The sequence below is a fragment of the Bombyx mori genome, chromosome 26, assembly GCF_030269925.1.
Source record: "Bombyx mori chromosome 26, ASM3026992v2".
Lineage (NCBI taxonomy): Eukaryota > Metazoa > Arthropoda > Insecta > Lepidoptera > Bombycidae > Bombyx > Bombyx mori.
In genome coordinates this window covers 5,237,051-5,251,095 of record NC_085132.1, presented here as the reverse complement: position 1 = coordinate 5,251,095, position 14,045 = coordinate 5,237,051, and the positions used below count along the sequence as shown (strand labels likewise).

The 14,045-nt window shown below is 35.8% G+C and overlaps 1 protein-coding gene across 1 annotated transcript in view; it reads right to left on the bottom strand.

Annotated features, from left to right (window-relative positions):
- Nucleotides 1-507: 507 nt before the first annotated feature.
- LOC101736529 (homeobox protein MSX-2) overlaps nucleotides 508-14,045 on the bottom strand; it is a 36,000-nt gene continuing 22,462 nt past the window's right edge. Inside the window, exons 2-3 of the mRNA XM_004927198.5 lie at nucleotides 4,593-4,780; nucleotides 508-3,420 (exon numbers count right to left, since the gene is read on the bottom strand). Coding sequence (XP_004927255.1) covers nucleotides 3,172-3,420; nucleotides 4,593-4,780 — 437 coding nt within the window. The 3' untranslated portion in view covers nucleotides 508-3,171. The remainder of the gene's footprint in view (nucleotides 3,421-4,592; nucleotides 4,781-14,045) is intronic.

The following is a 14,045-nucleotide window of genomic DNA, read 5'->3' as shown; positions in this document are numbered from 1 at the left end:
CACCCACCTCGAGATATAAGTTCTAAGGTCTCAGTATAGTTACAACGGCTACCCCACCCTTCGAACCGAAACGCATTACTGCTTCACGGTGGAAATAGGCGGGGTGGTGGTACCTACCCGTGCGGACTCCCAAGAGGTCCTACCACCAGTGATTACGCAAATTATAATTTTTGTAATTGTTAAATCATTGCACTTACAGAATATGTTAAAAACCGATACTAGCCCTAGATAGTGCGGTGCTTCGCTGAATCTACTAAGGGATTGTAATAGTGACCTACTAAGATTCGACGAGGAATTCAGTGATTATTATCTGAGCTAGGTTTCACGTTAAGCTCTTGCTTTGTGAGGGCCGAGGAGAGGTGATTTCTGCACGAAGAATTTGTCTGTATTCGTTTTATTTAGGAAGTCTAATGTTGACCTTACCACCAACGATACAATATTCTTTATCATCCAAATTTTACACTCGAGAAAGTCTGAAACGGCAAGAACATGTTGAAACACAATGAATTTGTAATCTCTATTACTTAACATTTTATTCCTTGAAGTTAATCGAGTAATTCGTATTAAAAAATCTAAAATCTATTGAAATTTTACATTCGATTACTTATAGCTACAATAATTTATTTTTAAATAACTATTTACAATTCGAACAAAAAAAATAAATAAACAGTTATGTAACGATGTAAAAAAAAAACATTTTTTTTTCGTGAACTATTGCGTTTTTTTGCGTAACAATTTTGTATTTCAATAAGTGACATTTATATTGCTTAAGTTAAATATTTAATATTTACATATTATCAGAAACTGTCATATGCTTGAAGTGTATGTAGAGTGAAAAGAAAAATTATGAAATATATATTTCGGTTTTTGCTAATTAATTGTAGCCATAATAAATGTATTTTTAGGTTTTTGTCTCGAGTTTAATTACATTAATTTTATTATTTCAGCGTTATATTCTAAAATCGACGACATCGAAATCTGTAAAGTTCTGGAAACATCGGAAATAATGTATTATAATAAAATGAATAACAAATAATAAACGAAAACGGTAAAAGTAGTTTTGATTATTAAAAAAATATATATTCACGTAAAAATAACACAGTTCTGAACTATAAGAGTTGTTTATCTATCGACGACTTCAAGTAATGTTATTGTTGCTGTCACTAAGACATTTAGTGTTCGTCCAATGATTGAAATTCGATCACAATCACTAAATATCTTTTATTTTGTTATTGACATTATAAAGCATACAACTGATATTTACAAAAATGTTTGATAACACTAAAGCTAGTTAATTAATGGTCACTAAACAGAATAGAAAAAAAAAGCGCTTAAAAAACTGAAGAGAAAATAGCACGGAACTGTTTTAGATTTGCTTATTTATAATAATAATAATGTATAATAATAATCTTCTTCGGTTTTAGTGGGTCGTAGACGTAATTACAATTGCTTTTACAACTTAATTTGACGTTTTTTGTTCCTTTTACATGATTTCCGGTGTATTGAATACTTAACAGTTTTCAAAGTTGTCCGTGTCCGTAATGATAGAAATGACGAGATTATGTTGTAAAAGTAATTATAATTATATAATACTAGCGGCCCGCCCCGGATTCGCTTGGGAAGTAGCGGACGCGATGTAAAGAATTTTAGGTAATTTTTTTACACATTGGGTTACATTATTGGAGTTTCAGTGAGGATCCCTAATTTTTTTGAATTTATAATAAATATAGCCTATGTCACCCGGGGATAGCGTAGCTTTCCAATAGTGAAAGAATTTTTTAAATCGGTTCAGTAGTTTTGGAGCCTATTCAATACAAACAAACAAATCTTTCCTCTTTATAATATTAGTATAGACTATATAGCGACCCACCCTCGCTTCGCTTCGGTGACCATAATTTATTATTGATTTTATTGAATTTTCTTTTATACATTTGTTTTAAACGATATTCAGTTTTTATTACATCCTCTTTTACAAAATTTGCAGCACGCGTTCTGTCAGTGTTATGTTAAACGCCATAAGATTACATTACAAAATCATTAGAAAATTTAATATGGTAGTTATTTATTTTAAACATTTTCTAATTTTGCGCGCAAGTTTCTTATATTTTTCTTTCTTAAGGACCTTCTCTTGACAATAACAAACGAAAGAAAAAACAATTATCCAATTTGTTGCCGGCGTTCTGAAGTTACGCGCGTACATACATTACACAAATTCATTTTTATATATTTTAGGACAATTTTTATGGGCTTTGGGATTTTAAAGAGTTTGAATTGGGAACTCGGAGACATTCTCTAAAGTAAACATAGCTTATTCGTTTTCTCAATAAAATAAAAATTTCATTGTAATGTACACATCTATGCCTACAGTATCATTAGTTTAGATTACATTCCGTTATCTCAAATGTGTTTACATCATCTAAATCGAAGTATGGCATGTTTTTTTTTTCGAATTTTATATATTTCTGCTTTCATTCGAAAGCGTGGTCCGTATTTACAGATGTATCTAATCGGTAGCACGAAGGAAAGTACACTAAACAGTTTTTACACAGCACTTAATTAAAAGCAAATCAAGTCTTTTCTTTTGTAATATGAAAATCGCACTTAAAAACGCATTTAAAGTTTCCAAATTTCACTTTCGTCATAGTCTTTTTTTCGAATACTTAGAGTATAGAGACGAATATTAGATTAATCTTTTCACACATTTTTTTTAATATAAGTAAAAAAATTATGCGGTTTTTATTGAATTATAAAGATGGCAGGCGGTCGTTGGGCTCTTGAGTTACCGCGGTGTCCAAACGTCAATGCGGCTGTAGATAATTTAATATGTTCATGTTGATGGTGTGTTAATGGGTCGGGGGCCGTATTTACAGATGTATCTAATCGGTAGCACGAAGGAAAGTACACTAAACAGTTCTTACACTGCACTTAATTAAAAGCAAATCACGTCTTTTCTTTTTGTATTAAGAAACTCTCACTTAAAAACACAGTTAAAGTTTCCGAATTTCACTTTCGTCATAGTCTTTTGTCGAATACTTAGAGTATAGAGACGAATATTAGATTAATCTTTTCACGCATTTTTTTTAATACAAGTGAAAAAAATATACGATTTTGATTGAATTACAAAGATGGCGGGCGGTCGTTGGGCTCTTGAGTTACCGCGGTGTCCAAACGTCAATGCGGCTGTAGAGAGTTCAATATATTCATGTTGATGGCGTGTTGATGGCTCGGAGGGCCGCCTAGGAAGCTCAGTTGGGGTCTGGAGGCGGCGGCCATGGCAGCGAATAGTGGAGGAGCACCCCCGCTACCGAATAACGCGAAGGAGGGCGGCAGAAGTGGTCGGGCGGATAGTCTTAGTTTTTCTATCTCGGCTTCTTGGAGTCGTTTCGCTTTGGCTCTTCGATTTTGAAACCAAATTTTCACCTGTAACACAAAGTTGCGTTAAGTTAAAAATATGTTATTGTCGACAAATGGTGAATCTGAGGTAAATTAAGGGTCAGCGCTTTGTTTGAAATGATTGCTGTTACATTTTCAGTTCTAATCGAACAGTTTCGGAAGTATCGTAAAAAATAAAATAATATTCCTCAAGAAAACCAAGTAATAAAAAATGCGAAAGTTTTTCAGAATTTTTCAATATAATAGAAATACACTAATACAACATTTAGGTAAACTACATTTTTAATGAGGTAACAGGTTATTATTAATATGTAGGAAAAATAGTACCTGTTATTAATTGGTAACAACAAAGCTGTAACAGCGTAATTTATGGAAAATCCTGTATAAAATCGTGAACAATCAAGGTAGCCACTATATGAACGAATTCCCAAGAAATTTGACGTTACCATACAAAAAAAAATCAGCTTTAGAATGAAAATCGATTAGGTGTGCTTTCTGTGTATTTCAATTATTATTTTTTCGATATTTTCAGCAATAGATGGCGTTGTTTTTCGTAAGTAATCAATGGAAATGCGCAAGAACGTCAATAAGCGTATTTATCAGCTACTAGTTTTTGCCCGCGACTCAGTCCGCGTGAAATAGTTACTTTGGCATAACGCTAAATTACGCATTTACGTAGAAAGTGAAAATATTTTTGAATTATAGAATGTTAAGGAGCTATTTAAACCCGTATTTTGAAACATTCTTTATCGGTGCTCCACTTGTAATGGTCTTACCGGTATGTTATATATTATAGCCTAAAGCCTTCCTCAATAAATGGGTTATCTAACACTGAAATAATTTTTCAAATCTGACCAGTAGTTCTTGAGATTAGCGCGTTCAAACAAACAAACTCTTCAGCTTTTTATTATTACTAGTTGTACCCGTCCGCTTCGCTGGGCATTTAAAATTAACATTATTATTTCTCACCCCCACAAAGATTCTCATCATTAACGCCCCCACAACTGGTGTAGGGAGTTCAATACTCATATAAATAGCCTATCCATTAAGTGCAAGTATTTTCTACATGGATACCAAGTTTCAAGTCAATCGGATGCATGGTTCAGTAGTTATAACGGAACATCCGTAAAAACCACTATATATTTATATATTAGTATAGATAAGTAAAGATATAGATAATAATAAGTAACATAACGTACCTGAGTTTCTGTGAGCCGTAGAGACGACGAGAACTCAGCTCTCTCAGCGATGCTCAAGTATTGTTTCTCCCTAAATTTCTTCTCCAAGGCTAGGAGCTGTTGGGTCGTGAACGGCGTCCGAGGTTTGCGGTTCGGCTTGTGCTTGCGAAGCTGACATCGTACTACCGGTGGTCCACTCGGAGAGCCAGCTGGAGAACAAAATAATAATTATACTACAGTACTCGGCGATGAATATCTCACATCGACCGTGGGAAAGAGACGGTTAATTTTTGCTTCGTAGAGCGTTTTATCTACAAGCTCTAAAATTGAAATGGCAGTGGGCATGTCACGTATTGAGATACACAGACACCAGGTGGACAGTCAACACTACAATCTGGAAAGGGCCAATTGGCAAAAGAAGGGTAGAGAGGACCGAAAAGACGATGGGCTGACGACATAACCGAAATAATAGGAAAGGACTGGCAAACTATCGGCAAGGACAGAGATCAGTGGAAAGAACTGGAGGAGGCCTTCACCCGAGGAGCGGTCCATATCCAATAACAAAAACTAACTCTTACTAATATTTAGACAATAAACATTAATAACTAACTAAACATTAACAAATAAATACCACATTTGAAATGAAAGTTAAGGATAAGGAAATATAGGCTTTTTTATTTTATTTTATTTTATTTTATTTTATTTTATAGAGCGTTTTATCTATCACATGTTACCTAATTGACATTTAGTCTCCATAGATACCGGACCGTTAGTGTTTCGTCGCACACAAGTAACGCTCTACAACCAAAACAAAATTAGACGACTGTCTCTTTTTAAGTATCGATGTGCAATATTTATTGCCTGGTACTGTAAGTATATCTTTTTATGTTTGGGAGATTACTGGTGGCCCGGAGGCCTTTCCAGTTTTACCAGGGCAGGTGGGCGAGCAAGATCCCAGCCAGGAGGGTTGGGATTTGCTAACAGCTATCGGAGCGCCTCAAAAGAAGACCTAACAACTCAAGAGTAGTTGTTTCGCGAATGAATCTACTACAGGATCGGAATTGCGACCCGCTGAGAAGATCCGGCGAGAAAATCAGCGGGCTGATGTTTAGGTTAGGTTGCACGGCGAACTCTTTGCCGAATTCAACGAATACGGTTACCGGGGTCCCTACTCCTAGTGTTAGAGTTAAAGGTGTCTAATGCAAGGGTTATTGGATCTGATGGATCCGTAAGGACGTGTCTAAGTATATTACGGAACAATGTTGAGTATTGAAAACTAAATCTGCAAATTTTATTTGTCTGCGTAATTACAGTAGATAGGGGGGAATCGGGACGCTTTCCAATTCCAACACAAATTTTCAGCAGTTTTTCTTAGGGTAATACCTATAAAATTGAGATTAAAACGCTTCCGGAGGTTAAATTTTTCATATACGATGCATTAATAAACATCGTTCATTGAAAAATATACACAAAGACTTAAAAAGCTAGCTTGACCTGATCCACCTTGGCTTTTGGGGTGAATCGGGTCACGTATGGCGATAATTGAGTTTTTTGATAGGGCTGGCATTGTTTAGTTGTTAGGTTATTAAAACGTTGATGACTAAATTAAACTATTTAATATTCATAAACACTAAATAAAAGTCCTTTTCAATTCAATTTAAATCTTAATATTTCAATTCAACAAATTTAAATCTCACAAAAGCATTGTGACAACCCAGTCTTTTCCCTATTCTACCCCTAGTACCTATTCTCCCCAATCTACAGTGCTGATGTCAATGCGTACTGAGAAGTCTGCCTTCTGCATTCTGCCTGAATTTCTGTCGCGAAGTTTTGTGTTATTACCGCTATCTACATTTTCACTAAAAAATTGTTTTATGTAAGTCATAAACCTATAATGCAAATATCTAATAATAATAATAATAAGTAATAATAATAAATAGACTTTTAATCAAAATTCGAATTAACCGATAGATTCCAGTTAATAGGCTATTCACCGCCGGATGTGAGACAATGGACCGGCCAATGTCATCATGCAGCTCGCTGAATCGATGTTTTAATATTCAAAGCGATTACTTGATTCAAATCGGTATTATTCGACTAATAGCATCGGATTTAATTAACCGATCAAGTTTAATTAAATCAAACCGAGCGTTCCATTAAAGGTTTGATTCATTCAGAATAGAAACTCGTGTTATTTAAGATTATTTTTATTAGTTGTACCATTGATACCAATAATAATGTGAGATTAAATTTCGTAGAGGGGAAATTAACTATTAAATCGAAGCATAGTCTCCTTAGTTCAAAGTCCAATAGGTTCGATGGAAGAAGGGAGAAATCATTTGGAAAGCTCTAAGCCTCGATAAGCTATGATGCGAAAGGGTGGGAAATTAGGAGGTGGCATGTCCCAGTCGATTATGAATGATGAGACAACGAAGCTAATAGACTGCTTATCAAGGCTGCCTAAACTAGAGATGATTGTAAATATACTGGCGGGCTATTTATTTGAATATAAATGTTATCCGTCGATTTTGAATAAATAATTCTGCAGATTAATTAGTAAATTGTATTTTTTATAGAAAACTGAACGGAATAAAAGTTTTATTTTATGAATTAGTCTTTTTCTTTATTTTGATGAGATTTGTAAAATACGTTCTGCGGTTAGCTCAAATTATAGGCTGAAAGCTCTATAACTAAATCTCTAATAAAATTCTAAACAGCAAAGCCATAACATTGGATCTACTTTCTGTTTTTAAACAGATTGGTGTGAAGTTTTTACTTTATTTTTTTTTTAGACTTAAAATTTCTAGTCTATAATTTTTGGGACATAATAGGTTTTGTTCTAATTCATTTATAGATCAGAAGCAATTGCATTTTGATTATTTAATCAAATAATATATATTCTATCTTTATTTTGAATACTTTAACTGACTAGGTTGTGGGTTCGATTCCCAAATTGGGTAAATATTCGCGTTATGAACAGGTTTGTCTGCTCTTTGTCTGGTTATTTATTCTCTATATATGTATATTTTTAAATGTATATAGCACCCATGATCAGGATTGGTATGTCCCTATGGTCAAACCAAGTTTCAGGTATCCACAACACAGGCAATGCTAATTTGGGGCGGGATGAACTAGCCTCATTTTTCTTAGTTATTTATTTGTCATATTACAAGTATCTATAACGTAATTTAGAAATCAAATTTAATTTAAATACCAAATTATATCATTTAATGGAAATCAATTTTAACATAGTCTAATAGGTAATTGTGTAAAATCAATAAGTTACTTTAAATAGGCAACGATTTTTAAGGAAAAAATGCATACCTACCTAATTTGATTTAATTTTAAATTATTATTTACATTACATTACGTTCACATTACAATATGTACATTATTAAAATCGACAGATGAAGCTTGTAATCTTTAATTGACTCAGAAGTTTGACGAGTGGTTAATTCGCGGGGATAATGAGTGGTTACGAATCAATAACCGGTGGTCTTGACTAATGGAAATACCAGTGGTACAGCCAAGCCTAATAAATTGCAAGCAGTTAATCTTTCAAACAGTCGACTCGTTTTGAAACTATATTTTGAAGTAAACTTATATTCATTTATCAATTTCAAATGAAGGCTTTCGTGAATAGTAAACTAAAAGCTATTGTTTAATCTGGCTTTTGATATTGTATTGTTTTTACTGGTGGTAGGACCTCTTGTGAGTCCACGCGGATAGGTACCACCACCCTGCCTATTTCTGCCGTGAAGCAGTAATACGTTTCGATTTGAAAGGTAGGGCAGCCGTTGGAACTATACTGAGATCCTTAGAACCTATATCTCAAGGTGGGTGGCGCATTTACGTTGTAGATGTCTATGGGCTCCAGTAACCACTTAACATCAGGTGGGCTGTGAGCTCGTCCACCCATCTAAGCAATAAATGTTTTTTGTAAAAAAACGCCATATCAAAACGTTCGTTCTAATTCTTTTAATTTAATCAAAACATGAAACACACGAGGTAGCCATTAGTCGTTGCCCTTAACCCTTATTTGATTGTCTCATAATTAATTCAATCAAAATGCTAATTTATCCACTTCCTTTCCGAATTATTGAAATTCATTATTATCTTGTTACCTTAAGACCTCTATCAACATACAACGCTGTCCAAAGGGCTTAGAATCAAGTTTAATTGGAAACAAAGGTTCATTTTATGAGGTCAATGTCAGTGTACCTACTTTAAATTAAAATCGTTATTAAATTAAGGAACTAAACGATTTGCTTGAACTGGAATAGAAAGGTTATGTTGGAAGGCATTTATGTTGAAGTCTCAAGAATTTTATGAATGGATCCAAACAAGTACCGCGAGTCTTTTAATCGTCCCATTGAAGACAAATTTGTTTTCTCATCTCTTGCAATTTTCTTAGAAATGGTTTTCTAAACTAAATTTATAAATAAGTTTGATAGAACATTTAAATAAGTGTTCAGTCTTCATTCTCGTGGAAATCTAAAATGGACCCAACTGCCGCGATGGTTAAATGAAATCCAGATGAGGTTATATTTTTTTAAATATTACCAGAGTCTCCAGCTCACCGTTATTCCGTGTGGCACTTAATAAAAATGAAACGTCCAAATAACGGTCAAGGCTCTTGGAACGGAGAGGAAAACTAAAAGGACAAAAAAGCAAATAAATAAATAACTACCTTTCATGTATCGGTGATAAAATACAACAACTTCAATAGACTCCACCTGCAGACGTATCAATGCAGCCATCGACCGCTAATGAAGATATAATATCCATCTTCAAACGTATTTATTTTCCCGCGCGACCCAATGCGCTCGCCATTTTGTGCAGGGACGACAGATCATAGAGCATTTCACGTAATGGCCGCCAATTAAGCCCGTTGTTTAGGGTGCTTTAATAGAATTTAGTTGTCAATATCCAGATTTAATTGGTGTGTGTTTGTAATCTTTCCTGTTTAAGAATAAATGGCTCTATTATCATTCCCTTTGGGTTTTATTTAGAACGAATATTGTAGTTTGGAAACAAAGTATTGATTTTTGTTCTATTTGTTCCTCAATTTGTTGTTAACGATTTTGATTCCATTTTAAAATACATTTTATTTGATTAAAGTGTTATTAATTCATCAAGCCTCGGTAATAATCAATTAAGTACAATTGGATAATACGTACATGGGTATGCGATTACCGAGAAAATGCAATCTCCAGTCATTTTCCGGCAAGCGAGTATCATACGTTATTAACTACTCAAGATTTTTTGTTCTAGTTTCATGAGAAATCTAGTAATAATCTAGTGTGTTGATATCAGATATCGTGCATAGTATACATTCGCATTGAACATATTTCTTAGAAACAAAGCAAAGTTTTACGTTTGTTTTTTAATTTAATTTTTTTTTGAAATTGCTATAAGTTTCTTGATGAGATTACCTAACTAAGAAGCAATTTGCGAACTCCAAATTTCTTAGTAAAGCTAGTTATACGATTATCTTTTCCATTTTAAAATAATCCACACATAATGTATATAATATTATACTTCTTTTTCAGCTATCAGCTTAGGCAGGAAAAAAAAAATCATAGCGAATTGTGGTCAGATTTTAAATATTGTTGGAGAGTTGGAGTAACCTTGATAAAGCGCATGTTTGAGTGTGCATTGATTATAAATTCTCTATTTATATTTCAAACGTTTGTATCTGAAATCTTTTTTCCTGTTTTTTTTTTCATAGGGTTCGTAAATGTATCCCGCAATACACATAGAAAATATTGTATTCATAACGAATGAACGAAAAATTATAATTAACTAGAGGTCCCGCAGTAGTCGAAATTCGACTATAATTGGAATTGTAAGTTTGTACACTATTATGATTGTATTTTATACTTCTATAATCACAAATTTCGCCAAGGCTACACTATAAAAAAATATTAATAAAACAAATAATATTTAAGTATTCTCAATTTGACCACAGACGTCAAGAACAAAAGTTTGACAATCAATAGTATGCATGCGTGTGTGCGTCAAATACATGCTATGTAGTGTGTGTAATGTTTTCTTTATTGATTTAATGTATCTTTTATGCATTATTTAAAAAAAATATTAGCATTGTGCACTTCTTCTCTGTATTCTCTATAAGTGTGGAAAATTTGATACTCCTCCGTCCGCGCAATTTTCGTAAAAAGGAATACAAAGTTTTTGCTTCACGTATTAATATATAGATTTTTTTCACTTTAAAAACTTTAGACGTTATACACACTCGCGATAAAAACTATTTGATCATTTAATGTGTTATCGTTGAGTAATTAAAAACAGTAGTTCCGACGGTAGCCGACAAAAAGGCGGTTAGTTCTAGTGGTCTTCAATCAACATAATGGAGGAGTGTCAGTAAAAAGATAGTGGATCTTGCATAATTTTGTATTGAACGTGTTCGGTTTTAGTTATCAAGCGTCGCCTGCTAATTATTGGTGTCCCGAACTGGTTTTCAGACGTGGGCTGTTTCTTTTTTTTTTACTATATGGAGTACTTCATAGATCTGAGGGTCTTAAATTGTAACTGGAGCCAATAGACATGTGAATGTTGCCAGCAACATTGTCTTGACTTGAAGTCGGATTGTACAACGACTGCTGACCTACGCTGAAAATTGGAACTCATGACTAATGACCTCCCTGTAGAAATGAAATATAGAAGAAATGCGCCACCCAATGGGTGGCGCATTTACGTTGTAGATAATCTATGGGCTCGAGTAAGCAATTAACACCAGGTGGGCTGTGAGCTCGTCAACCCATCTAAGCAATAAAAATATATGATATAAGACCTTAGTTTCAGTATAGTTACAACGGTTGCCCCACTCTTCAAAGTGGTGGTAGTATCTACCCGTGAGGACTCACAAGAGGTCCTTACAAGAGGAAGACCAAAGTCCTCCTCTTCTTTCAATTCCTATCGGGAGACTACGCCTTGAAAAATGCGCGCGAGGCACTGCGCGGCGTCAACCACGCAGGACCTGTCCCGCATAACTCCATCGAGCTCCACCACTCTGACTCCACGAAACCTACTGTACCGCGCAGTGTGCGCCGAACGTTCGCCGTCGCCGGTACCCATCCTGACAATAGGACGGGATTCTATCCCCGGGAAGATCCCCCAGGACGTCGCCTCGGGAGACACACCGTGAGCGGCGCACAGGAATCACCTTGCGCCGCCTCACCACGGGACCGACAGCAGAGCACCGGGCACCCGCGCACCCGGTACCCAACAGCCCCTACGGGAGATTAACGGCGGCATCGATCCCGCGTCGCCCACCCCGCCTTCTTCGCTGAGGAGCCGAAGAGGGATCCCACTCCCTTTCGCGTTTCTCAGTCTCGTGGAACGCCATGACCATAAAACATAAAACCACCAAATAATAAATAAAAACGTGAGAGATCTTTACAACAACTTAGGTTTCGATACAATCCGTAAGTAAAATAAGTCAACGCCCTTAATAATGTTGAGGGAGCTTTATATTGATTACATCTGTATACTATAAATAGGCCATGTTCCGGGTAACCATAAAACAAACCTATTATCCTATAATAACGGTATGAAATTATTCGCTCAGAAATATGAATATTAATTTACGACCGTATTATTGTTTGTTAATCAGTAGTCAGCCGCCGGAGGGTGGTTGGATTATTTAACAAAGATCGTTAAAGTGGAAGATAATTAAGACATAAAAATGTTCCAAGAATTGCTCGCGATAATTCTTCGGAGGCAGCTTTAAGAGAGCTCTCAAACTAAATTGCATTCATCGATAATTGTTTTCGTTCAGACGTTTTTAATTACTTGCTGTTATAGTTTCAATGCTTTATTGATAATTGCTGGAAGGTTTTCAATACACATTTGTAGGAGTGAACTGAAAGGCCAATTTAATACAAATGTAGGCAGTCAATAATTTCTTTTCTTTTCCTACCTATGCTAATAGCTTTGAGAGGCTATATCAGCTTCTCCTTGACGTGTAGGTGAGCTCACGGGGCTCAAACCGGGAGTGTTGCTAACACTGGCCCTAGCAAGAGCGGTGCTTCGCAGAATCTACCATGGATCGGAAACGCGACCAACTTAGAAGATCCGGCGAGAAACTCAGTGGGCTGTGTCTATGGATTAATTTACTCGTCGAGCCCTTCGTCGCAAGCGACAGGTTCGGCGAGGACGGTAACCGGTGCTTGAGGTACCTAAAAGCAACGTTAATGGGTTGGGAGGATTCGTAATGACGTGCTTAGGGCGACGTCGACTGTTTATCATTCGGTCCACAGGATCGGGTATGTTCGTTGATATTAGAGTTTTGTTGTATTAAAAAAAAACTCCGTATTATATTACGTAGGAAATCAATAAATCATGAATTGTTCGTGACGTTTTTGCGCCAAGAAATAAGCGGGACTTTCGAAACAAAGATGGCGGTCGACCTTTGTGGCACGGCTGTCCGTCTTATTTTAATAGGTCATCGTATCTCCGTCAGAGCGATGGCTAAGCGTTCCGAGTCAGCATACAATTTCACAATTTGTCCGAGCGAAGTTTTTGCGCTCCGTCGTAATTGGAGCTCACCTGCTCAGGGCAGTCGCGGCATAACGCGCCAAATATGGAAACCGGCCCGCCGCGGACATTTCGCTTTTTAGGACCATCTGACAAATGTGTAATTATTTATTTAATATCGTCGTCTTGGCGACGCATTTGGGCACAATTCGCGTTCCACCATTAATGTTTTTCGGCCGCCAATACAGTTGAGTGTTGAGGACGCTTTAATGCTTTTTCAGAACAATAAATACGACGATATTTCATCTTGTCGTGAAACCGTGTAGTTTTTGTTGAAATTTATTAAGTTAACTGTTGTTTTTAATTGGCAGGTTCCGATGTCTGCCCACAATAAAATTTACATTTTAAGAGTATAAAGGGCCTTTGTAAGGGCTGAAGGTGACCAACGAACGAATGGTGTTCGACATTGAAAAAGTACCGTATATTCGATTGATGGATATCTGACAGGTCGCATTCAATGTGGTTTTGCTCGTTATGTTCGTGCCAATAAAACAGTTACGCTAAATTAACGCAAGATATATCCTACGATAAAACAAACAAAAAACATGTTTTCAATGGTTAATCGAGAATGCGAATTAATATTTTATGTGATAATAAGAGAACAATTTAAATGGAAAATATATTTCTTTAAGCGATAAGTAGATTTTACGGTGCTCAAATATTCGTAATTATTAGTTTGTTTTAATATAACTATATGCTACTAGCTCTCCGCCCACAATTTTGTTTTCGTGTGGTTACTGGTCGTAGGACCTCTTGTGAGTCCGCACGGGTAGGTACCACCACCCCATCTATTTCTGTCCTGAAGTAGTAATGCGTTTCGGTTTGAAGGGTGGGGCAGCCGTGGTAGTTGTACTTGGGACCTCAGAACTTATATCTCAAGGTGGGTGGCGCATTTACGTAGTAGATGTCTATGGG